The sequence below is a fragment of the Lissotriton helveticus genome, chromosome 9 (genome assembly GCF_964261635.1).
Source record: "Lissotriton helveticus chromosome 9, aLisHel1.1, whole genome shotgun sequence".
In the NCBI taxonomy this organism is placed as follows: Eukaryota; Metazoa; Chordata; class Amphibia; order Caudata; family Salamandridae; genus Lissotriton; species Lissotriton helveticus.
The window spans coordinates 1,247,195,449-1,247,221,295 of NC_136070.1; the positions used below are offsets into that span (position 1 = coordinate 1,247,195,449).

The window sequence follows — 25,847 nt, forward strand, 5'->3', positions numbered from 1 at the left end:
CAGTTGGAAGGCCAACTAAAGGACATCTAAATGGCAGTGGCGACTGATGAAGTTTAGAATTAGTGGAGTGTAACAAACATTTTTCTGGCCTTTCGTCTAGGAAGCTATTGCCAGCTACCTCAAGTCTCCCTGAAGTTGAGGGAGTCTCATAATGTGAAGCACATTGCCAGCCATTCCACGGAATTCTTACTAACACTGTCAGTCATTACAAGAATAACCATTCATGTACACTGAAAACTCACAACACACAAGCACATGCTCCCTCACTCTCTTACACCCCCTTCCTCCCACACACACACCACCAGGGACACCAGCTTTGACACAAGCACCCAGAGTAACAGAGAAAAATCTTTAACTTACCTTGATTGTGCTCCCCTGATGGGCTGCAGAAAGGTCAGGACATTCTCTGGGTAAGGCACCGATAGAAATTCCACCCATGCGATGGTAGGGCAGTATTAGCCGCTAATTCAAGCGGGGGGCAGGTGATACACACCCGTACACAGTACACATGCACTCACTCATCCATGTATTCACAAGTGTGCACACATACACCTACTATTCACAAGCACATAGACATGCACATACACATTCACAGCACACATAACTACACATACATTCATTCATACACACACACCAAACAACTCGCCGGCTGCATCAGTGATCTCAGCTTCTGAGGTTCCTGGAAGGCTGGGAATGCCGCCTCCTCTCATAGGCTGCCCGTGACTGTCCCTTATTCATCAAAGAGTGGGAGGGGGTCAGTGAGAGTTGATGACCCCACACCACTCTGCGATGAGGTGTCACTGATTGACACTTCATTCTGGGCACTTCAGGGCTCAAAACTGATACACCTGAGCGATGCTGCCCCTTGTTATGAGGTGGAGGACCACCAAGAAGTTTGCTTGGTTGAGGAGGTCATGTTCACCATCAGCCCAGCAAAGCAGAGCCCAGGTAGCCAGGCGCCTGCGTATTTAGCACATGGCTGCTGTGAGGGACAAGAAAACCTTTAAATGACAACTTTGCCATGGGAGAGTACTCCCATGGTGAGGTGGTCATTGTTCTTTTTAATTTCAAAAAGAAAATCTTGCTTTGGGATTTTCTTTTTTGAAAAAAAAAAAAAAGTTTACAGTTACAAATATGTAGCTTGTAAAGTTGTAAGTTACCGTGGTGGCGGTTCCTGGAAATGCTGGAGATGTCCACAGGGACAGTGGACATCTCTAAATACGGCGGGCAGAGTGCTCTCACATTGTCGCGAGTAAAGAACTATGCATGGCGACCATAAATATGCCATCTGCCAATAAATAAATCAGTCCCAAAGTGTGGAATGACATGGTGAGTTTTAACACCTGTATTAGCCTGTAGAAATCACCTTGTATATAATACAACTAAGAGCGTTGCACCAAGTGTAGGATCGACTAAGACATTTTGGGCCTGATTCACAGAACTAACTTAAGACAAAATCCTAAACTTACTACTTTTGGTATTCACAGAAGTTAGGATTTTGTCTTACGTTTGTTTTAAGACAGACTTAAGACAGACTAAAGTTAGGATTTTGTCTTAAGTCTGTCTTAAGTCTGTCTTAAGACAAATTTAAGACAAAATCCTAACTTCTGTGAATACCAAAAGTAGTAAGTTTAGGATTTTGTCTTAAGTTAGTTCTGTGAATCGGGCCCATACAGTTTCCCTACAGAAAAAGTTCTAGGTCATTGTGTTTACCACATTACACCAGATTTGTGACGGCTTCAGAAGTGATGATGTATTCTACGCAATTGGTTCAAAAAGGACCAGCGAGTCTTCCACAACCCCGTGTGTGTGGAGCCGCTGGCCTACTGGAGAGTCCTTATTTATTCAACAATTCAGTCTGTTCTGCCCTGAAGTTGGCTCCCCTCACATCTAAGCAAAAGAATTTGCTGGAAATTGCTTGTGATTCCAAATACTCCATGTAACAGACCGGTTTTGATCCAAGAGGGTTTTATGCAAAAGCTAAGATTTAAGGATTTCCACACTGGATAAATGTACACACGCTGGGCCCGATTCACAGAACTAACGTAAGACAAAATCCTAAACTTACTACTTTTGGTATTCACAGAAGTTAGGATTTTGTCTTACGTTTGTCTTAAGACAAAAGTAAGACAGACTTAAGACAGACTTAAGTTAGGATTTTGTCTTAAGTCTGTCTTAAGACAAACTTAAGACAAAATCCTAACTTCTGTGAATACCAAAAGTAGTAAGTTTAGGTTTTTTGTCTTAAGTTAGTTCTGTGAATCGGCCCCATAGTGAGTAGTTTTTGAAAATCTGAAAAAAACGAACTTGCCCTCCAAGAAATTTGAAGGTCGGATTCACCAAGAACTCTACTGTTGTACATTGTTATTCTCCTTTCTTTCAATGAGAATGAAGATCAGTTCATGATTATTACTTCTAATTGCATCACTTGGAAACTGAAGTGTGTTCAGTGAAATTAATTATGGGTAGTGTTACTGTGAAAAGCAAATCTTTTTCTTGTATAGACAATCTAACAATAGATGTAAGAGATTAAACAAATTTCCAACACTTATTCATTTAACTCCACACTTAACTCCACATCCTTACCGCAATCCTTTCCAAAGCTTTAAATTCATATCCTTAATCCTTTACTGTACGAACCCCTTACATCATTAACCCTATTATGCTCTTTACATCTATATCCACAAACCCTTAACCCTATACTACATATCCTCAAGCCATATCTTTCACCATAAACAGTCCGATGATATTAAACATATACGTCTAACCATATACTCCTAAGTCTATGCGCCTAACTCTTAACCCTTAAATCCTAACCCTTAATATCTATGCCATATGCGTGAAACCTTTATCCATATGCCCCTAACCCCATTAACATTAATCCTTAACACTTATTTCCACATCCTAAACCCTATACTCTCCACCCCAAACCCGTTCACACTCCCCATACTTTTCTATGTTTTTAAAACAAACACTTAGGAAATGTTTCTTTTGGATGTATTTCATTTTAGAACTAGTAATTCAGAAATATTACGTTAAGAAATGTTGCTTTTGAAGTTTGGAGGCAATACCAACTCTACATTCCCCATCTCCCCATACGTACGATTTAGTCTCCTGCGTACATCTCTCCAATGAATGATGCCAGTTGTATCAGCAGTCCGAGGATCGATAAGAACTTACCAGTTGCCCTTATCGCTCTTGCTGGTTCCAAGACGTCATCCCCGGACGGTCCATCGGCGAGGATCACCAGTATCCCAGGTACATTTGCTCTCCTGCCGTAGCTGGGAGTGAACATGAAATTCTTCGCAAAGTCGATTGCGACACCTGAGAGCGAGAAGGGAGACATGATGTCACCTCTTGAACATGAAGGAAGGAAACGACACACTCAGGCGATGTCCTGTGACGTGGTTCTAGCACCTTCAGAGTGTCAAGGCAATGTGGACAGAAAGAATCATGGGGCCATAATATCAAGAACGGCGATAACATTATCGCTGTTATAGCGGCAGGAAACTGTAGCTAAAATGGCGATAAGGGGCTTGATAATATGCCCTTGTGAATTCCAATAGAATCGCTAGGTTCTGGTGGGAAGGACATCAAACCTGGGCTTCTATTGGAATTCTCTAGGGCATATTATCAAGCCTCTTATCGCCGTTTTAGCTCCAGTTTCCTGCCGCTAAAACGGCTAAAATGTTATCGCCGTTGTTGATAATATGGCCCATGGAGTGCACATGTGGTGGTACAACAAGCAAGAAAAATAATGTTTTATTTTCACTCTAAAGCCAAGAATATTGTCTCCCAGAGGTGGAGTTATCCATGGTGCAGCAGCTGCAGTGGCACCAAGACCCAAAGACCTGAGGAGCCCACTGAACCCAGGTTGTTGCTGTACTTTATTACCCACACTGAGCCCACTTCCACTACTTGCACTAGGGCCCATGTCACCCTTGATACCTCAATACACAGCTCTGATGGCGTCACCTCCAAGAGGACACCGATTAACGACAATAAAGCAAAGAGATAAAAAAGTGGAGCAATGAATGCTGAACTCTAATGGGGAGGGGTGCAAGAGCAGAAACGTACATGGAGCGTAGGAGAGTGCGGAGGTGCTGATGGGAACAAGACTTTTACATCATTCCGGACTATATGGACAAAGCACTTAGCGCGAGGCACAAGAGTAACCTTGGAAAGTGCTTCACAGAAAGGGCGCCAGATACAAGGATACGATGTCTGCCAAAGTGGTGAGGGCAAAAGCAACAACATTTAAGCAACCATTGGCAAAGCCTTTAGGTCTCGACTTTAAAAGACTGAGCAATTGGCTTTGCCAATGCTTGTTTTAAAACTGCTGTTAACATGCAGGCAAGCGCATTAAGACGTATGTGCATCCATGGCTGGCAATATAGCAATGGGGTTTCTGTTAAAGGAAATCCATTCCAAAATGGCTGCTGATGCACACACGGAAGTGTTTACACACCCACATGTGTACACATCACGACACAAGAAGGCATTTTTTAATGTTTAGATTAACTAAAAAAGTGAAAAACAGAGTGCACTTGTGCACAGTAGTGCAATAAGTGGAAGTCATTATTGATCAAAAAGAGAGGGCATGGGTGAAGAAGAAAAAGAAGTTGAAAAGAGAGGACAAGGGCAAAAAAAAAGAGTCCCCTGAAGTTAGCAGACCAAGGACACAAGTTATCCAGTCAGAACAGTCAGACCGAATTGCACCTGGGTAGAACAAAAACATGACTAGGGAGGAAAGCCATCCAATCACGAGCAGGTCACCGAAATAGACAATAAAGCCATCCAATCATGAGCAAGTTCTCCCTCAAAGCTCACTGTGAGTATATGCTATGTGTTGGAAACAATAGATCTACCTACAAAAAACAATAGGCTGCCACAGAAGTTAGAGAAAAATACAATCCACAAAATTCTAGTTGACGGGGTAAGTGAACAGTTTCAAGGGATTTGTGGTGCTAATCTGCCATCAATATCTGAGGGGAACTGTAAAGTGTGTGACCAACTCTGACAGACATAAACCGGTCCAACCGAGTCCCTCAAGGGTCAGTTCAAGGTCAAATAAGGACTCCGATAAGTAGGCTAATGAGCTGTGTTTGTAGTGCTTTCCCTCCTTTTGAGCCATATTTTTTATTACATTCATTCAAGGTCTTTTCATTTATTAATGTCAAAAATGCATACCCAAACCCTATGAACTTTGCCTTCTTTTAGAACAAATATTTTTCGAACAATTGTTATAAAACAAAAATTATAGGGCAAACATCCCTCATTATACCCCTCCTTTCAGCACTGAAAGAGGAGGGGTACAACGAGGGATGTACTCAGAAGCCACACCACCAAGCGTCCTGCTGGATGCCACCTACCAACACCCACCTCTTCGGGAAGCCACTACTGATTCATACATTCTCTGTAGCACTTGCACGCTGCTACTCCTCGCTCTGGCTAGTAGTACTATTTATGTAAAATGTCTTCCAATTCAGTCTTTTTTGCACTGTTTCACCAACATGCACGCGGCTAGGGTGAACGCTGTCTGGTAATACAATTAGTGACTTGTTAGTGCCAAGACGACCGGGGTAGCTACTGTGCACATCAGTGGCAAAGCAAAGGGGAAAGCTATTTGTGTGGGCCACACCCCAAACTGGATTGGCTTTTGGGGGTTTCCTATAGTAGGAGGTATTCTTTCACACATTTCAAACATTGACTTGAGGGGTGGGAACATATCTCTGCGAGCAGGCCCCTAACTGCATCTAGCTGCAGTAAGAAACACACAACAGGTGTTCACTGCTTTAATGTGGACACCCACCAAAGTACAACCCTAACGAGAGAACACACCGGTCCAACCCAACAGCACTGCCACTCAGCGGGAGATATATAAATAAAGCTAAAGTAACCTATAGCTCTACCAATTACCAACAGACCATTACCACAATCTTTTACATTATTTTTGATCACCTTTATTTTAGTGGGAACCTCCCTCCAACCTCTTCCATCTCACCTCCACACCTCACCTCCAGTAATTTTGTTTTTGAGATTATGGGTTTTTCATTTATGGGATAGGGATTTCCATATGATGCAGAGCTTGGCCCATCATAGGGGTGTAAGGGCAGCACAGCTCAGTGTTTCCCTCAGTGTAATCTCACAGATAGTCGCTGACTCGAATGCTTCGTTGTATCTTACCCATCGATGTCCCACTGGGCTCTTGAAACGGGATGGTCCGTATTTGCTGCACGACAGCGCTAATTTCGCTGGAGCGGTTGAGCAGGATCCAAGGGCGGGCTCGGAAGCTGTAAACAGCCAGACCTATCTGTGTGGAAGCCAGGCAGAGAGGTATTAGGAGCATCACAGGAGAAGAAAGGGACAAAGTCTTCTGGGAGAGACAAGACGCTCCTCTGGGGATGGCCGACAAGGGATTTGGGAAATGTCTCAGCAAGGGCCATGGAGTGCCTCTCCCAGTGCCTCAAAAGGGCAGACCTTTATACAAAATGGAAGACCTCTTCTCTATACACTCAGAACACAACATGTGCTTCCAGAATAAAAAAGAAATACAGAAAGCAAACCCTCAGAACTGTTATCACGCACTGACCACAGTGTCTTGGCGGTGCCCCCTGGTCGCACATCTTATTCAGAATAAGGCTTCCTGAGATCACTGTGCAAAGGGACTGAACCAACACTCAGCGGATGAGGCCAAACAAAGATAAATCCTCTTTCTGTTCTGCTGGGGTTCTGTTTAGGGGTGATACGTCCAGACAGTGCGGGTTCAAATTCTGCTATTGGGCGGGGCAAAGTCTGATCGGCATAAGGGCGTTCTACTGCTGCAACTCCACAGATGAGCTCAACAATCATGTAATAGAAAGCAAAAATCATGTAATGGAAAGCAACAATCATGTAATAGAAAGCAACAATCATGTAATGGAAAGCAACAATCATGTAATAGAAAGCAACAATCATGTAATGGATATATACTCAGGGAAATTCTCAATGACTGAGATGGATTTATGCATTTATTTAATCACAATGTTCTCATCTGAATGAGACTCCCCAAAGTTGGATGCAGCCACCCAAAGTGGGCCATATGCTACCACCTCCTTAGGTGCTGCCCGAAGACCCGCGATGCCAACATGCGTTTCTGTGTTCTTTCTTTATGAAGACGTACCCTGCCAGCTCAGACTAGAATGCTCTTTTAGGGGTAAAGATAAAATGATTGGGATTAAGTCAGGTCCACTTCTGTAATGGCATAAATGAGCTAAAAACAATGAAATGGAAGCAATATCTACCCAGAGGAATTTGGAGTGGTTACGGCTGATTGGGCACAATTGATTCAACAATTTTCAACCATCATTTTTATACTGTTAATGAATAATGCTGAGATCATCATAAGGGTGGACGGGAAAACTATAGAGCCAATGATGAGGGGTTATTTTTTCTTAGCACTATGTCCTCCACAGTTCTTCAGTAGACGTGAATTTATGGATCTTTGACACTCTCCCGAATCTAAGGAACCATCTTTCAAACCTGCGGCAAAGGCAATGGTGTCCCAGAAGGAGAAGCAATGAGTGTTGAAGAACCCTCCACCACATACCTTGTAACTACTCACAGGGATAGTCAGTGCACCAAAGAAATCTTAAGCATCTGGATGACTGCTAGGGGTGCTCGGCCCTAGTGAAATATCTGAGGACTTTTCCATGCACCCCTCTGTACACTATGACGTATGATAGCACAGCTTGAGTCAAACAAATAGCAGATGGATCTAGGAAGAGTTTATTTCTCCAGGCATAGCCTTTGTGGACTCTCAATGGGAGCTCAGAGGGAAAATAGGACCGGGTCGCCCTCCACTCAAACATAGAACAACAACAAAAGACCCTGTCCAGTGGACGTCAACTGGTGTCAGTTACTAGGGAATAGAACAGTCTATGTGTACTGATAACTACTCCAGGCCCCTACAATTTATGCGGGGACGATTCACTGCACTGCGCCCAGGTTCACGTTAAAAAAGGCCCACTTTCCTTGGCAGAAACACCATGGCATTAGGTAATGGTATGCATGAATAGCTACCAGCCTTTTTATTGGTACAGCATACACTCATTTCCCTACGAATAAAGTTGGCTAAGGGAACTGGATGATGTGTTTTATGCACTTATTTATGTTGTGTGTTTGTCACTAGCAGATGTTTTCTGCTTTCCACTGTTTGTTACACGTTTTTGGTTGTTTGTTTTGGACACTGTCTTTCTTATTTCTTTGAGAATCAAGTGACTACCGATGATGAGACAGGGGCTTGTCTGGAAATTACATACCAGTTACCCCGTTGGTGGTGTTTCCGTGAGGTGTCACTTGTCTCTCACACATTTTTTCTAAGTAGTATTTGGTCCAACACTGTGGGTGTGGATCCTTGTCATTGACCTAGATGGGTCAGACAACTTGTTGTTCGGTGTTTCTGCCAAGGAAAGTGGGCCTGTATTAACGTGAACCTGGGCGCAGTGCAGTGAATCGTCCCCGCATAAATTGTAGGGGCCTGGAGTAGTTATCAGTACACATAGACTGTTCTATTCCCTAATAACTGACACCAGTTGACGTCCACTGGACAGGGTATTTTGTTGTTGTTCATAGCCTTTGTGGACTCAAACCAAAAAATCTGGAATAATCTTCAGACTCAAAGGAACACATACCTGGGTGGCATCAGGCCCAAGTCCTCCTAGCGAGGACACCACATCGGTGAGGAAGGTCTTGACAGCACTTTCGGTGTATGAATTGTCTTGAGTTCCATGGACCAGAAAGACGATGTCCGCACGACCCCTGCCGCAAACTGAAAAATAAAAGAAGAATCACACATGGGTAAGAGGCTGAACTCTCGCAAGGAGCACCTTGCTTTACATGCAACCATGAAGTGGCGTGATCTGCTAAGACTGCCAATTGTTTCAAAGAAAATTTTACTTTGTGAAAAGTATTCTTCTCTTTGAATAGAAAGCCTCAACTATTTGATGATGTGTGAGGTGGGTGTTATATTTTTATATATATATATATATATATATATATAATTTTTTTTAATTAATTTATGTTTGTAGCTATTTATAATTGAAATAATTGAATTGAATTCATCAATATTTCCTATGAGCTTTAATTTAAAATTCTGTGTCCTTTAGTTTCTTTGAGAGGGTGTTGCAGTAGCCATGTGTGGTGCTGGCCTTGCTAACATTTATTTTTTCCAGGAGTAACTTACACTTGTGAATTTGGCTGCACCCTCCTCAGCTGGTGGAGACGTGTATGTCTACATTTTTGATTAACAATACACTGGGATTTTATGAACTGCCAAAAGTAGTAGAGTAACTTAAAGGTGTAGGAGTAAATTTACATATGTAAATTACTCAAAAGTGTAAGTTAACTTGTGAATAAACCGGTTGGTGTAATAAAATACATGATCAATGAGGATAGCAGCTTCTTGGAAGAAGATGCTATAAGATGCAAGTGGGAAACAGGCAGGACAAGACTAGAATCCAAAAGTCGCCCTCGCAAAAAAATTCAAACCAGCCCCGTCTTCCTCCCCTGGTATGTTATGTGTTTTTCTAAAGTGCACTATCACAGGAGTGAAAAGGTAGGCGAGGGATACAAACAGACGCGTCCGCTATGTAGACGCAGGGCGATAGTATCCTCCATGTGGGCTTTGCATCCATCTTTCTCACCTGTACGCTCTGTGACGGTTGATTCTGGTCCTCTCCCTGCATCATACACAGGGCGGATGGAGAAGCTGTACTGGCGCCCTAGTCGGAGGCCGGTCACCTGGTAGACGTTCCTCGACCCGGACAGGGTCCTTTGCGTCTCCTCTCGCTCTAGGAAAGAAGCCATAAGAGAGGACATGAGACAGGATGAGGGTGAACCGAGATCAGCAGCCAGCTGTGCTCAGAGATCTCCACAACATCCGGTGGAAGGTCCCTTGCAACAATATCTTCATTGGGAGAATGTTCCAAACATTAAAATGTTGAGAATTACCTGTTGGAAGTTTCCACGATAGGATATAATTGACCGCTCCCGGCACGGGGTTCCACGTCAGCGTCACAGCATCTTTTTGGACCTCGGTTACTCGGAGGTTGGTGACTGGTGGTAACTGGGCTAAGGAGTAACCCCAAAGACATTTAGGTTAATACATTAATCTATTTCTTCATTTAAAACACAAATAACTTACCAAGAGGCAACACTGGACTGCGCGGGTTTAAACAAAACATATAGGGAGAGACTGGCACAGAAACAGCACTATGGAACTAAATATGTTGCCACCATAACCATATAGAAATGACACTATAATGAGTCCTGGCAGGATTGGGCACATTGTAGACAATAAAAGTACATTAGAAAGGAGGGTCCAAGGGCAAGATTAAGGACCCAAACAGACACGTGCCCTAATTTAACACTAAATGACAAAAAGTGTCTGACGGTCACACAAAAAACAAAAAAAGCAAAGAGTCCACTGTGTTGTTTGAAAAGGCGCAAAGGAAAATTACTAGATCAGATTAATGTGCAAGATGTGTAACCAGACAGCCCTTGCTTCCAGAATTAGGAAAAAGGTGCCCATCAGTTCCCGCACGGTACCGCCCTGTTCATCATCTGGGCTCTCCTTAACCCAGGAGAAAGTGTAGTCTGTAGATGTTCTTGTGACAGACATTCAACTCAAAGCAAAGTAAAGAGTTGTATCATGGTTGGCACCAAAGACCAATTTTAACATCGGGTAACTGGATTGCAGTGCATAAATGTGATGTGAAAAAGTGGTGGAATATTAAAATTGGCTAGTAATTGAGTAGAGATAGACAATTTAATAATTTCTCTCAACCCTCCCAATATTAAAAGATAAGAAATAAGAAACTAGCAGATTTAACAAAATATCTGCAAATCAGTAGGGTCACATTGTAACCACACCTCTGGACAATAGTAACCACCACTAAATACTAAATGCAACAGACCGACCTTCACTTACCAAACACAATGATATAAGAACTTTAAGACTCAAGTCAATGAAGAACACCATACCCGTGCAAAAGAGACAGCGAGTCTCCAAAAGCACATTGAGTCTATACAAGTTGGTGAAATATGCATTGTCAATACTAGTGACATGGTATAACCTAAGCTAAGCTAACCTAACATACCATGACATAACAACATAACAGAACATAAAATACCATAACACACCATACCATAACATAACATTGTTGTCTTTGGTATTTTATATTGCACTAACATGTCACCCTGCAGTAAAATCACATACAAGTTGTGGATATAGTTTGGTAGCTGTGTACTTAGCACATTTTGTTATTTGGAAGTTCATTTCTGCTGCACAAAGTCTAGTTTTTTTAACCATTTGTTGCTTTTTGGCAACTCTTTGTAGTTTTTTGCATTATTGATATCATTATTGAACTTTTTTTATGTGTAGCAATCAAACAATTGTCTACCACAGAAACACTGTATCGGGTCATCATTATCAGCTTGAAGTGTGGACGCCCTTGGCTTACACGTAAACATCCTCAGTCACTTCCTATATATTACTATATATGTCTACGGAAAGTGTCAGACTGTGGGCATAGACACCACCCCTTCTGCCTTTCCAAATTGCATAATGTTATTCTGCGGTGCACCTCACACTTACCGGTGGTGGCTGTGATCGACACTGGTTCACTTTCTCTGTCTCCAAGGAGGGTTGTGATTCGGATCACGTAACGACCACCTGGCTGGAGACTACTGATTTCGTAGGAGGAGGCATCCCCACCGATCTCTCGAGTTATCTCCGAACCACCTGCCAGATGGAAAGAACAAACAAGACTTGGACCTGGTGGACTGAACCCAGAACACTCATCACTCTCTGCTGAGGTAACCTTCTTCTGTCCTCAGCCTCTCACTGAAGAGGGGAACTTTTGGGGTACAGAGTTAGAAAGACAATAGTAGATTCAATGGTCAGTCAATAAAGAAAGGTAGCTCTAAAAAAAAAACTGAAATTGGTTTCAAGGCCCCGTTCCATGACTTAGAAAGCTCTTTGCTGCATGGAAGAAGGTGCGGACAGAGATGCCAGGATTATCAGGGTGGGAAGCGGAAGAGAGGGAACAATAGATAAAGAGAAAATGAGACAGATGAGATACAGTGGTGGACGAGAAAGAATGGGACAAACAGACCAGCGCAGTGGTGGCGGCAGGGGTTGGGAGTAGACAAGGTAGGAAGAGGAGGACTGGGACAAACTGATGGGGGGACGTGGAGCAGACAGATAGGGAGGGCAAGTGGGAGGGGGTGAAGCAAAACACACAAAGATGGGGGTGAGTGATTGGGGCAGATAGACCCATTCGGTGAGAAGGGGAAATTGAAAGCAACAGTCAATGTACGCAGTGGAAGAGGGTACCAACTGATGGTAGAGGGGGGTCAGAGAGACAAAGAGATTATTGAATAAGAGGATAAATTACAGTGTGCAGAACTAGTTGGGAGCTTAAAGGAGTCTGACTGGCGACCAGAGCAGTGTAGAAAACAAGTGGAAAAGAGGAAACAAAAGTTTGGAATAGGAACTGTAGGTCGCCTCAGTAGACTGGACAGAGGAGAAGAAAAGCAGGAAAGGCAGACAAGGCCAGTAAGTGGGGATAGGCAGAAGAAGTGTGCTCAATACTTCCAGGTGTTGGAAATGGAAAGCATGAAAGGCAGAATAGTCCTGAACGAGACAGAGAAAAAAGAAAGGTGAAAAGGTGACAGTGAGTGTCTGAGGGTTTAGATTAAGAACTAGTATATGGCACAGACTGGGTAGGGGGGTAGGGAGGGCACATTATGACACATGTAAACAACAGGGGGCAAGAATGCGAAGCAGGAAGACCAAGGAATACAACAGCAAAGAAATAAGGGATTGGGAAAGGTAGGCTAAGAAGACCCTCACAAGGGGGTAGGCAAAAAAGCCATAACCCAGACCCCACTCTTTCCAGGCCTTTTTCCAGCCTGGGCAATGCACTCCTTAGAAAAATACATTTATAGATTTCTAATGGTCAGCAAGCCTGCCATCTTCAGTAATAATGAGGCGACTTACATAGACATCCCAAAAGATGGTGCTGGATATTTGATCTTTACCAGGAGTAGATTTTTTAAATGAACACTTAGAAACAGATGCATATGGTACGTGTTAAAAAACATAAGTGAAGCATCCAGAGAGCCCGCATTGCTTTGGCCTCATTCCTTGCAGAAACATTGGACAGGCCTACAGACTAGGGCAGAGAGGCATAAAGGGACTGGCAGTCTAGGGCAGCAATGGAGTAAAGTGGGACTGACAGAATGAGGCAGTGGGGCAGAAGTAGCTAGGGAAGAGTCACTGACAGACTTATGGGGGAAATCAGAAGGGACAGATTTGGGGGAGGAACAGGAGTGGGAAAGGAACGTCTGGGCGTGCAGAGGAAAGGTACCGCAAGGTGACCGGTGTAGGGTAGGGAGGGGGTAGTGGAATGCGGAGATAAGGTACCTGGAATAATGTGCCCTGTTATCATTAAAGCTAACCACAGTAGGGTCAGAGGACATGTAAGAGTTGCATCTGAAAGCAAAATGGTGTATTTATATATTATGTCGGTTAACATTTTTGAAGTGGGATGTCTTCATCTTAATGCTCAAAAATGTGAAAACTCATATTTTTTTAAAATATAAATACAGGCAGCACAAATCAAGACATACATTAAAAAACCTCTAATTAAAAATAGTGCAGGTTAAAGGTGAGTTCATAAAAATGGGATGGCTCTCTGTACTGTGGCCCTACTTATTTTCTCATAGTGATATGGGGTTTAGGGAGCCTCACAGCAGAATACAACTGAGGGTAACCCATTTAGTTTATGGCCCTACCTATTTCTGTTTTTTACTGTGGCCCACACATGAGTGGAGTGGGGCACATTACCTTTTGCATAAATGGTGAGTCTTTAAGTCTTAAATATCAATTAAAAGAAGCCTCGGCTCATAAGCTTTGGTCAAAAAGGCATTTCATGGCAGTGTCTGGATTGGTTGCTTTCTGGTGCCCATCTGTTCACTTGGAAGATTCCTCCTATGCTGGGGAATGATCACTCAAAAATGGCTCACAACATATCAGAATCTTTGGAACTGCTTCATCTACAAAGGGGATGAAGCATCCTTTCTAATAACATATCTTGTTACATCCCACAATCTGTAAAACTCAACCAGGGCACCATGGCATGACCACTTGTTAATCTAATTTTGATGGATATAAGTATGGAAGCTGCTTGAGGCTATAACAAAAGATGGATGGACTGAGCGTGGGTTGGTAGATTACGCCACCCAGTGGTCCTATTTCGGAGACGCAACAGGATCTGGGTACTAGAAAATCGCTCAACCAATCAGCGAAGGCTGTGCAAAGCACTGGTAAAAGTGCCCCAATAGCCTTGTCCCCAACCAAAAAACAAGAGCCTCCAAAAAGACCAGCTCGCTTTAAGACAATTAATTTGCCACCGGAGGCTTCGCCATTTGTGGTTGTGTTAACGGGTGTTCCACCTCTCAAGGAGGGAAGAAGGGAATCCTTTGTTGAGTTGAGAAATAAATGTGCACAATGGCTCAAGTTACATAGACCTTTACCCCAAAATATGTATGGTCAAATACTCGCAGTTAGAAGAGGAGAGTGGGTTGGAAGAAACACTAAGACTATAGCAGGGGACGTTGTAACTGTTAATTTCAGGGACACGGATGTAGTAAATTACATATGTAACGCACCCAGTAGTGGACCTAATACCCAAGTCCATCCATTCCCTCTTTCCTATTTCTACCCTGTGGCACCAAGACAACAATTTCCGAGATTTGGCTTTCCAACCAATAGGGCCCATACATATGTTCCCCACCATACTATCCAATATCGACAGTCACCCTGGCAAGGCCCCCCTGAATCCGACCCTTTTTTATCTCAGTTTGCACATTGGAACAGATTCTGTGCCCTTGATGAAGTAGATTGACTCATTTCTGAGGAACCTCCCACCCAACACTTAGTCTCGAAATGGTGTGAGGAGGAGCAAGCGCCGATTGTATTACAACCCACGTGCTCTAATCCTCCTACCACAATAGTCACTAGTTTAATCCAGCAAACACCCTCTATACTGGCAAGTGATTGCCTGGAAGCCCAAATCCTTAGTGAAACTAATAACTATAAAAGTAAACCTGTCAAGGAACCAAAAAAAATCCTTAGTTGGAACCTTGCAGGTATTCATAGGAAATTGGGCCTGCCTGAATGGAACGAATTGGTTGAGGCACACAAAATCTGCCTCTTCCTGGAGACCTGGAGCATAGAACCGCTCCATCGGGTTGGATTTGTAACCCATTTTGTGCCTGCTGAGAAAGCAATGCATGGGAAGGGACGTCCCTCAGGGGGTCTTCTCATTTGGATAAGCATCTCCCTTAACTGTTGTATTACATCTAGGCAGGTTAATAGCCCAGATATATTAGGGATCCTACTAACTAATCCTACTATGGGCTTATCCCTTGCCATATATAATATCTATGCCAGAGGCACAAAAAATGGGTGCACTTCTATGGTGATTTCCGATCTGGAAACACAACTTAGAGACCATGTGGAAGCTGACCATACTTTGGTAGCAGGTGACTTTAATTGCACCTACGAGCCACTCCCTATGGAGGACATTTCAGACCTAGGTGAGGAGGACAGCAGATGGGGTATCCCTGCACTTACTATCCCCCCGATAAAAAGATGGTCCCGTAGCGCAATACAGCTAAATGCGTTGACACTAGAATTTGGCTTAAGAGCTACGAATGGCCGTACAGCTTCAGATCGCCTGGGTGCTCATACGTTCAACAGAGTTGATCATTCCTCAAGGATTGATTATATTCTGTTGGACCTAAAACTTTGGAGACTGGTCCAAGACATGGTAGTGATACCTACTGTGGAGAGTGACCACAATTCACTTTCCCTATCTTTAACGAATCCCTGGCTTAGCAATGCATCTGTAGTCTCACTTAACTGCCCACACACAACTATTGTTTCTTCCTGTGGAAGGCGTCTAAAGTGGAATAAAATTGCCACGGATGTTGCCAAGATTTCCAACATAGACGAATTACTCATGGCCTCACAAACAGAATTAGACAACACTAATCAAGCCTTGCTAATCGGAAAGGTAACACCTATCTTCGAAGCAGTTGTCAAGTCCATAGGGGAAGTTTTTTGGGTAAGGGGCTCTGCAGGGAGGAATTCGTCTAATCACAAACCCAGGGGAAAGCATGATTGGTATACTCCAGCATGCAGACGGGCAAAGTCTCTCTTATTAGAGGCCGTCAAAAGTAAATCTCAATCTCTGATACAGACAACCAGGAAAGAGCACAGGAGCACACTGGCACACGCAAAAAAAGAGTGGGAAGAGGAGTACTGGTCCACTCTTAAAGAAGTTAGCCTCAAAAAAGATCCTAAATGTTTCTGGGATACAATTAGAGCCAGAAATAGGCCAGATAGCGATCTTATCACATGTAATATTTCAAGCCAGGCGTGGGTTAACCACTTCTCAAAGCTATACTCCCGACAAGATGATCAGTCTCCTATTGAGGCTCCCAATGATGCTGAAGGGAGAATTGTGGCCCTAACAATGAATCAAATAGACTGGGGCATTGACCCCGATGAATTAGGCTTCACAATAAAAGAAGTGGAGTATGCTGTAAGCACCATCAAGCCCCAAAAAGCCGCTGGCCCGGACGGTATTCCTGGTGACCTTTTGAGATCTGACATCCCAAAGTGGGGGAAACTTATTCACTCCTTACTTGTTGCCATCTGCAGGGGTGCTCCGATCCCCTCGTCATGGAAGGGAGCAGAGGTGGTCCCCATATTTAAAAAAGGTGCCAGAGAAGATCCGACCAACTATAGACCCATTAGCCTGCTGGACATTACTCAAAAAGTAGTCGGCAAGGTTCTACTGGTCAGAATATTGGACTGGATAGAAGAAAATAAAATCCTTTCTGACTACCAGGCAGGATTTAGAGTGGGTACTGGGACAATCGAACAAGCTTTTAGGCTGTTGATGGTGTATTGGAAGGTCGTGGTTATAGGCAAAGGTAGTCTTTATCTCCCGTTCATCGATTTAAAGACTGCCTTTGACCTTGTACCGAGGGAGACCCTGTGGAGAGTCTTGGGCGATATGGGGTTGCCACACTATATACTCTCATTACTGGTTAGGCTCCATGAAAACAGTTTTGCCCAGAGTAGGTGGGGTTCGGGAGGGGAAAAAACTAGCAGTATCCCGGTAGAGAGAGGGGTCCGCCAGGGATGTGTCCTTGCTCCCACCCTGTTTTCTCTTTATATCAACGGGGTGGTTGAGCACCTTCGGGAACATCCTTCAGATGAACCATCCCTGGCTGGAGAACGCATACCTACCCTCCTCTTTGCGGATGATACGCTTTTAATATCGAAATCCCCAATAGGTCTTCAGAGGCTTTTGAACAACTTCCAATCTTTCTGCACTAAACGGGGCCTGGTAATTAATACGGGTAAAACAAAATATCTTTTGTTGAACCCCCCCAAAAAATTAGCACGCCCTCCAACTCTGAATGCTGAACCCTTGGAGAGAGTAGAAGTGTTTGACTACCTCGGCATTCGCTTATCCCATAAAATGCAATGATCCCCACATTTGGATAAAATGCTATTGTCCCACAAGAGGATAACAGGAGCTATTTTGAAAGAACAACGCTCCTGCGTAATCAGACCAATTGCTGTTGTCCTCGATATTTATGTAGCTAAAGGGGTCAGTTCTGCTCTGTATGGGGCGGAGCTTTGGGGTTCATCTATTACTAATGATTTGCCTAGATCTGAAAAGAAATTCTGTAGGGCAATTATGTCACTCCCCCAGGGTACCCCTACGGTCCCACTAATGTTGGATCTAGGCTGTCGCCCTATTGATGACTTAGCAAAATTACGCCCACTCCTACTATGGGCACGATTGTGGCGAGTGCCCGAACTTAGTAAATATGCGCAAGGCCTAGCAGAAATTATGTCTTTACCAGGGTGGCACAAAATCAAATGGTTGAGCGACATGAAAACCTTGCTACATAACTTGGGCCTAAATGATGCGTGGGCTAATAGATCCTCTCCCCCAAAGGCAATCCTCAAGAAACTCTACTGGAACTGGATTGCGTTACAACGGAATACTAATGCTTCCATGGGCAGACTTACTGAAGAGTTTTTAAAATTTAATGACCTACCAAAACGAGAACTCTATTTGGACGCTATTGGTAAACCATTTGATAGGGCACTTTATTTTAAATTTAGAGCAGGAACATTGCCGCTGTACACTTTTTCCTCACGATGGAAATTGCCTGCACAAACTGTAGAGCTTTGCCCAGCATATCTAGTTAGACCAGAGACAGTGGCACATTTTATGTTTGAATGTGGAGAGTACACTTTACCTAGGAAGATATGGCTTAAACATCTATGTCGCCAACTGGACACTAGGTGCCACTCAGACGCAATACGCATACTAATGTCTGATAGCCGTACCACCTATGTTTGTGCTCTTGCCAAATTTTTATCTTGGGCTTGGTCAATCCGAGCCAAAAGGCTTAAATCAATTGTTTAATTTTTTCTTAATTAATTTATGATGTGATTTTAAAAAAAACACTGAATTCTTTTTAAAAATAACTGTTCATGCATAGATTCTTTTTGTAATCTGTTTATCTTTGGTTTTTCTCAATGTATTCATGAATTTTATGTGAAGCTTTTATGATAATTCTTTTTATCGAAATAAAGCCTTTTGACTTGACTTGACTTGATTACGCCACCCACATTTTCTGCCATGACTACATCCTGATATTAAAGTCCCCACGTCATCACTACTTCCCCCTCTCTGGACATGTGCAGCATGAGTGTGCAGGATTGACTACACGTTTTATTGCCAAAATATTTGAAAGTATAACCATAGAATAATAAATTAAGACCTACTACTATTTGAAATTATCATTTTGTTATATTTCTGAATAAAGGTTTTGATGGCTCTAGCACTCCAACATCAATATTTCCCTGCTGTTACAAGCCTCACATGCCCAACCCTAGATGTGACAACTGGCTAAGGCCTGATTTAGCATTTAATGGACATTTCCTCCATCAACCTGATAGACTACTGTCCATCATATTTAGAGATGACCACCAGCCCAGCAGCCATGAACTGCTATTTCAGTCAGTATTGACAGCTGATCACCAAACTTTTCAAACACTTTTGTTTTTCCGAAATAAACTTACAAAGAGGGAGTTTGTTTCAGAAAAACTATAAACTAATAACCCTCCACACCTAAGTGGCATAGCAAGGGGGGATGGGGGAGGTGGTCCGTCCCGTGCGGTACTCTTACATGCGTTTGCCGCAGGGTGCAAACACATGACTCTCCACCAGCCCCCCCCAGCACTTCCAAGCGGGTTGGCAAAGGCAAGAACTGCCATGGGTGTAGCTACGCCACTGCCACACCCTGGAAATTTTCTCATAGGGTCAATAATTGTTTTCTGTTCCTCGTCACTAGTGTTTTCCTGCCAGTGATCAATAGGGGAAAAAAATGACACATTCCATCCTAAACAGGCCGGACATTTTAATATTCTTCTTCCTGCGGGCCCTACTCTGTCAGGGTGTTGGAGGAAGTTTTCCGACCACATTGTTTACAACCTTCTTCCATCAGCCAATCCCCACTGCTCATGGCCAACAACTGTTGGCAACCAATACCCGCTGTACACAGCCTTCGACTGAAACTGTGTAAATTGTCTAACTCTAAAACGTATTATTTGTTTTTTGCATGCTCAGTAAAAATAAAAAGTCACAATTACTTTATACTCGCATATCTTATCAAAATGGCTTGAAAACTGATTGGACCACAGGAAGGCCAATGGATAAATCTGTCAAAAAATTCAAGATTGTGTAATTGTAACATTTAAGGGAGTTAATATAGGGATATTTCAAAGAAGTATGTACAAAGGATTACCTTAGCTGACATTGTCGACAACTGTATTCTCCCCATCTATACTGTTGTCATTATGTGAAACAAGTCCTTAAAAACTCAATATTAATTGTTTTCAAAAATACAAGTGAAGGTATCATGCAGGCTGGAGATTCGACCCATGCTTACCTTCAGCCAGTCGCCAGCTCACCCTATAGCCAGAACTTCCTGCCACTGGGGTCCACGAGATCCTTATACGTTGCCCTGCGGATTCAATTATACGCAGATTTCCGACGCTGCTTACAGGAGTGATTTCCGCTGCAAGAAGATCCACCCAGAGGAGCGAAGGGAGAGAAGGAGAAATACAGATCACTCAGCTGTGAGTCTTATTGAGAGGATCTACACTAATGGAATAAATCATAAATCCTCTGAAATTGACAAATTATGACTAACATCACTACCTCTACTCTAACACACCTTACATCATCCATGTGTCTTTGCATTAGATCTTACCATGTGTTTTGAGTGTATTATGGTTTCAGTAGTGTGGTAATCTCGATTGGAAAGTTTCAGAGAAATATGTTATTGTAATTTAACCTTAGCTTTCTTTTTATGTAAGATTTTTAGTGAATTTTATTTTGCTATAGTTTACTATGTCAACACCCTACAGTTTTAGGAGTTTTTTCATTATATGCCATCATTCCTATTTTTTTTTTTTTTTTTTTAAAAACCTTTATTGGAGTAAGCAAGAAAATACAAGGATGGGCCTACAACCACACGGGCTGGCCGCTAAAGAGGAGTCGAAATACAAGATACCTGCCCGCAGAGGCAACAATCGACCAACAATGCAATACTCCCCACGAAATACAGGACAAAACAGATTTTATTTTATATGAAAGAACAAACACACAAAAAGGCGAAAGTATAGTACTGTCAGTCAGCCCAAAGGACGTAAAGGGGGTATAGCAGCAGGAGAACATAAACGGAGCTCCAAGCTCCGAGGAGATCGTGGGGGGGGTGGGGGGTGGGAGGGGGCGAGGAGATCAGAGGGGAGAACCGGAAACACCAGTACAACCCCTATATAAAAAGTTCCAGGAACGCTCGCCTAGGGAGATAGGGTAATCTCAGCAGTGCCTACAAGGGGAGGAGTACAAATGTCGCCACGGTAGTCATTCCATTGACCCCAAACCTTCGTCCACGCCCTGGGTCTGCCCCTGGCCACATAGACAGTCTTCTCACGGAACATGGACCAGTCCATATTATCCTCCCATTTCGAGACGTCAGGGGGCCTAGAGGCCCCCCAGAGTTGCGCGATATCCCGCTTCGCAACCATATAACCCAGGGTGGCCCATCTGGTCTGGGCCACCGAATAGTCGGTGGGTTCCCAAACATTCAAAAGACAGCGACGAGGGTCCGGACGCAAGGACACACCTGTCACCACAGCCATCACTTCAAGCACAGCCGTCCAATAAGCAGCCACCATCGGGCACTCCCAAAGAATATGCAAAAAAGTTGCACTCAAACCACAGCCACGCTTGCATAACCCGTTGGAGGAAAAGCCCATCACCACCAGACGCGGTCCCGTAACGTACACCCGATGAAGGATTTTAAGTTGAACCAGACGGAGACGAGCCGGAATAGCCACCTCCTTCGGGGAGGAGAGGGCCGATTGCCAGTCCTCATCATCAAGTTCCAACCCATCGCCCACCCACGCTTCCCGAAGTCGGACCAGTAGGTCGGCCCGATTATTAATCAACTTTTTATAGATCAGGGAGATAGTGCTATCAGGAAGATGCCCGTCCAGGATACGGTCTTCAAGGGGGGAAGAATCAGGCGGAATCTCACCAGAAGCAAATACCGAAGCAAGGGCGTGTCTGACCTGTAGATAACGAAAGAACTCCCGACCATTCAGGCCATAGTCAGCCTGGAGGGCCTGAAACGACCGCACAGAACCCTTAGAGTACACATCCCCCACCTTACAAATCCCAATCACATCCCAACGGTCGAAACCCTTGGTAGACCAGAGACCGCCCAGACGTTCCGAAGCATAAAGCGGTGTTGCCAACGTCAAGCGATCTTCCCAGCCCAAGCTCACATTCGCTGCGCGCCACACAGTCAGAGCAGTCAATGTAGGTCCCACAAGATGGCGCCCAGCGGAGCGAGAGTACATCATTCCTATTTTTGTTGTTGTTATTTTTGGATTTCCAAATTGGGAGTTGTAATAATTGGGCATGCAAAACCCAAGAACCTCAGTCTATCTTCCTCCAATGTTTTTTCAAGCACATTTGCCAGCTCTTTGTGATGTCAAGCACAGGGACATCAGGTCATAGTGGCAGTCAATCTGGCACTATTTTGGGCAGCAGGGCGGTCACTCAATTTCTCTACCCTTGCATAGCAGTCTTAACAGTATAGCTGCTTCGAACGTTCCGCGCCAGTGCGGAACGTTCGAAGAACCGGGCGGAGCCAGGTAGTGCTCGCGACGGCCAACGGGAGCACTTAAGGGGTTAAGGATGGAAATTGCCCAATGACCCCACACATTGGCAGAATACCACCTGTGCATCGCGGGCATGGATCTTTTTACTAAGAATTAACTCCCGCTTTGATAGCTTATTCTTGAAAAAAAAAACACTGCTGAGCGAGCACATCAAACATGGCGCCCACTTAGCGAAGCTTCACTGTCGCCAATGGAACCACCATATTGAAGACCCTCCTGAAGGCAGAGAGATCCCTGACCGATTGGCAGAGAAACTTAGTATGGCGGGTGGTCTTCAGCCAAGAAGGTGGAAGTGATGTCCTTCACCTGCCTGGAAGACAATCACCACAATTTAAATGGCCACCTTGATGATTTGTACATCTGGACCGATATGTTCCAATGCCAGATCATTTGAAATATAAAAGTAATCTGACTAGCTGGTAAAAAAGAAAATTTTCACTATGGCCCTCATCTAATGATGCAATGGTTCGCAAGTCACGAATTGAGGTTCAAGGTATCACACTGATGAAAAAATTGAGTGGGGCCATGTGAGGGCCTACCTTACAACCAGACAACCTTACAACAAGAATCCTTGGTCTTCGCTCTAACCCAAACTCTGCACTTACACCAATATCTATTGCACACAAGGATCCAGGACTGGTACATACCTGAATTATTTGCAGCAGGAGGGAAAGCATTTTTGGATTGCTTATATCTTTGAGCTAGAAAGACAAAGCTGTGCTAACTAAGCAAAAGTTGAATATGTTAAATAAAGTTGGCTCATGGGAAGTTGCATGCTAATTAATTCAAGGCGGGAGGAAGTTATATGAGGTAGGCCAAATGTTACTTTTTCTTATCAAATAACCATGTGAATTAATAAGAATTGAGAATTTAAAAAAACTCCCTGCAGCTCACGGCCCAAGACCATGCTTAAGGTTACAAGGAATGTATAGACTGGGGGCTGAAGGATGGGTCCTGCATCCTGTTCTAGATGGACATGGTAGAGGCCAACCAACACCAGATATATTTTCTCTGGGAGCAGGGCATGACCAACAAGCATGGATAAAGGCAATAGATGTCACCTATGCGAGACCTATTTTATTTAAAGATGTTACACAGCAGAATGGGATGCTGTGCAACACGACTTAAAGTAAATAAAAACAAAGCACTAAGATGTGCCCAACGTTGACTGTATCTTAGCATCCTTTTTGTTTACTTTAGGCCATGTTGCACAGCTGCCTGTCTTCAAAAAAACATTGCTGCCACTGATAGGTATTGTTAAGGTATTGTTAAGGCGAAATCTATTGACTATTTATCAATGCTTGTTAAAACATGCAAATGGATGTTATAATCAGCTCCTGCAATGTGAAGTATTCTGCTTGCTAATTCTTGAAGTTTCGAAGTGCCATATTATCAAGAATGGCGATTTGGGGTTCTGGTGTGAACCTGGGCTTCTATGGGAATTCACAAGGGCATTCTATCAAACCCATTATCGTCGCTTTAGCGGCAGTTTCCTAGTGCTAAAGCAGCGATAATTTTAACGCCGTTCTTGATAATATGGCCCCACGCTTTTAACTGAATGTACATTACTTTCCAGCTGGTCATCATTTCAGGTAGCCTGACTCTTCGCTGGCTCTGAGCAGGAAGAAGGCAGTGAATTAAAAAGAAAGTGGAGAAGCAGATAGCACATTCAAGATACTTTTCACCTTCAGGGAGATACGATTAACTGACCAGTGGTTGTTAGTCGAATAAAAAAACAATAATAACTGTTTGAGGTTTTTGAGTCATCTGTTAAAGTGCAGCGTACACACGATGTGTGAAATAAAAGAGGATGTACAATGGATGTGTTAGAAGTTTATTTTTCTGGAAAGGAACCACATCAAAGTAGCACATATTGGGGGCCTTGTTGTAGGGGCACAGAGCTATGAAAACAGACTTTATAATAAGATGTGCATTGCCCAGGGCTATTCTAGAGGAAGGTGATACATGACAAATGAAAACACCCAGAAAAGAAAATATTAGCTGTTTCCACTGCAGTTCAAATTTTTCTGCTGTGAGTGGAAGTTCATCAAGGCAAGCAATATTTATAGCTCACTGGACTGGTGTATCCGTGCGCAGCTGACACCTAAGATGACGTGTATTGGTACAGCGAACATTCACCTCGAGATGTTCTTTGCGCTCTGCATCAAATATTTATTTGTACCCCACTCAAGTCACTCATTTAATCACCATCAGAGGGAAGAAAGGCAGCTACTAGAATCTATGTTCACAGTGTGAAACAGGGCGCTGTTTGATTGAGCCGTTTGGCTAGTGCGGCGTTTACTTTCAATTGATGCACAAGTAAATTAAGGTTTACTGCAAACTGGAATAAGCAACGGCAAAGGCAAACTTAACAAAACAAGCATTGGCAAAGTCAATAGGTCGCGGCAATCCAAGAACTATAGGCGTTGTCAATGTTAATGACACTTCAGTGCAGTCATGCGCACTCAGTGCCAGGTGAGGACTGCACTCCTCGCAGAATCACCAGCGGAGCGTGTAATGTGTCCTCGCCCCTCTGGGGGATGGAGCACTGAAAGCAGAGCAGCAGACACCCATCGACATAGAGAAGCAACATCTCCACAGCAGTTCTCCACAGTTACAAATGGCATCATGTAATTACACTGTAATAACAATGTTATTCACATTAGTTGGCTTAATGTAGGCACCTGTTTTTGGTATTGTGGTCTCCCTGCATGCATGGAACAATATATTAGTTCCTACTAAGTATGTTTGTTTTCACAATATATATTTCATGTTCCATCACATGAAAGGGATAATAAAAGGTATATAAAGTAAATGTATGCTGATAAATATAACACAGTCAATGTTTTTCCATGCGTTTATATAAAGTAAATGTATGCTGATAAATATGACACAGTCAATGTTTTTCCATGCGTTTATATAAAGTAAATGTATGCTGATAAATATAACACAGTCAATGTTTTTCCATGCGTTTATATAAAGTAAATGTATGCTGATAAATATAACACAGTCAATGTTGTTTCCATGCATTGGTCAGCCTTTAATTTGATGGGTGTAAAAATTGAAAAGCAAGTTCACAGGCATAGATAAGATAATGCATTAAGGGGAGATGTAAATATAAACTTGTACTTCTGTGTATTTCATAGAAGCTTTATGTGAGCGCATGTCTGAAATCTGAAACGTGAAACCGAAGTAAAGCCTGTTTTTTAAGCGAGTATTTTAATAGTACATCAGAATTAAAAGTAATGTTGCACTGGCAAATCATTGTGTTTATTTGTACCCTGATTTGCTGGTGAAACATTTTTAATTGTAATTGCACCCAAAACATACACTTAAATTATGCTTCTATCACAGCAATGGAAATAGTTTATTTAGGTATGTATTTACAAAGAAAATCATGTGATTAAAACCCTTTGTTTAAACGTACATTTTTCAAATAAATCACATG

The 25,847-nt window shown here is 43.2% G+C and overlaps 1 protein-coding gene and 1 long non-coding RNA gene across 2 annotated transcripts in view; both read right to left on the minus strand.

The window, feature by feature from the left end:
• Window positions 1-6,184: 6,184 nt before the first annotated feature.
• Window positions 6,185-9,826, minus strand: LOC144783472 (uncharacterized). The gene is made up of 3 exons (XR_013601451.1): window positions 9,684-9,826; window positions 8,673-8,809; window positions 6,185-6,313 (listed from the first exon to the last, which is right to left on the minus strand). It is a non-coding gene; the product is annotated as an uncharacterized LOC144783472 (long non-coding RNA).
• A 4-nt stretch (window positions 9,827-9,830) lies between these two features.
• COL7A1 (collagen type VII alpha 1 chain) overlaps window positions 9,831-25,847 on the minus strand; it is a 313,236-nt gene continuing 297,219 nt past the window's right edge. The window contains exons 26-29 of the mRNA XM_078662399.1: window positions 20,095-20,223; window positions 11,636-11,782; window positions 9,991-10,110; window positions 9,831-9,946 (exon numbers count right to left, since the gene is read on the minus strand). Coding sequence (XP_078518525.1) covers window positions 9,831-9,946; window positions 9,991-10,110; window positions 11,636-11,782; window positions 20,095-20,223 — 512 coding nt within the window. The remainder of the gene's footprint in view (window positions 9,947-9,990; window positions 10,111-11,635; window positions 11,783-20,094; window positions 20,224-25,847) is intronic.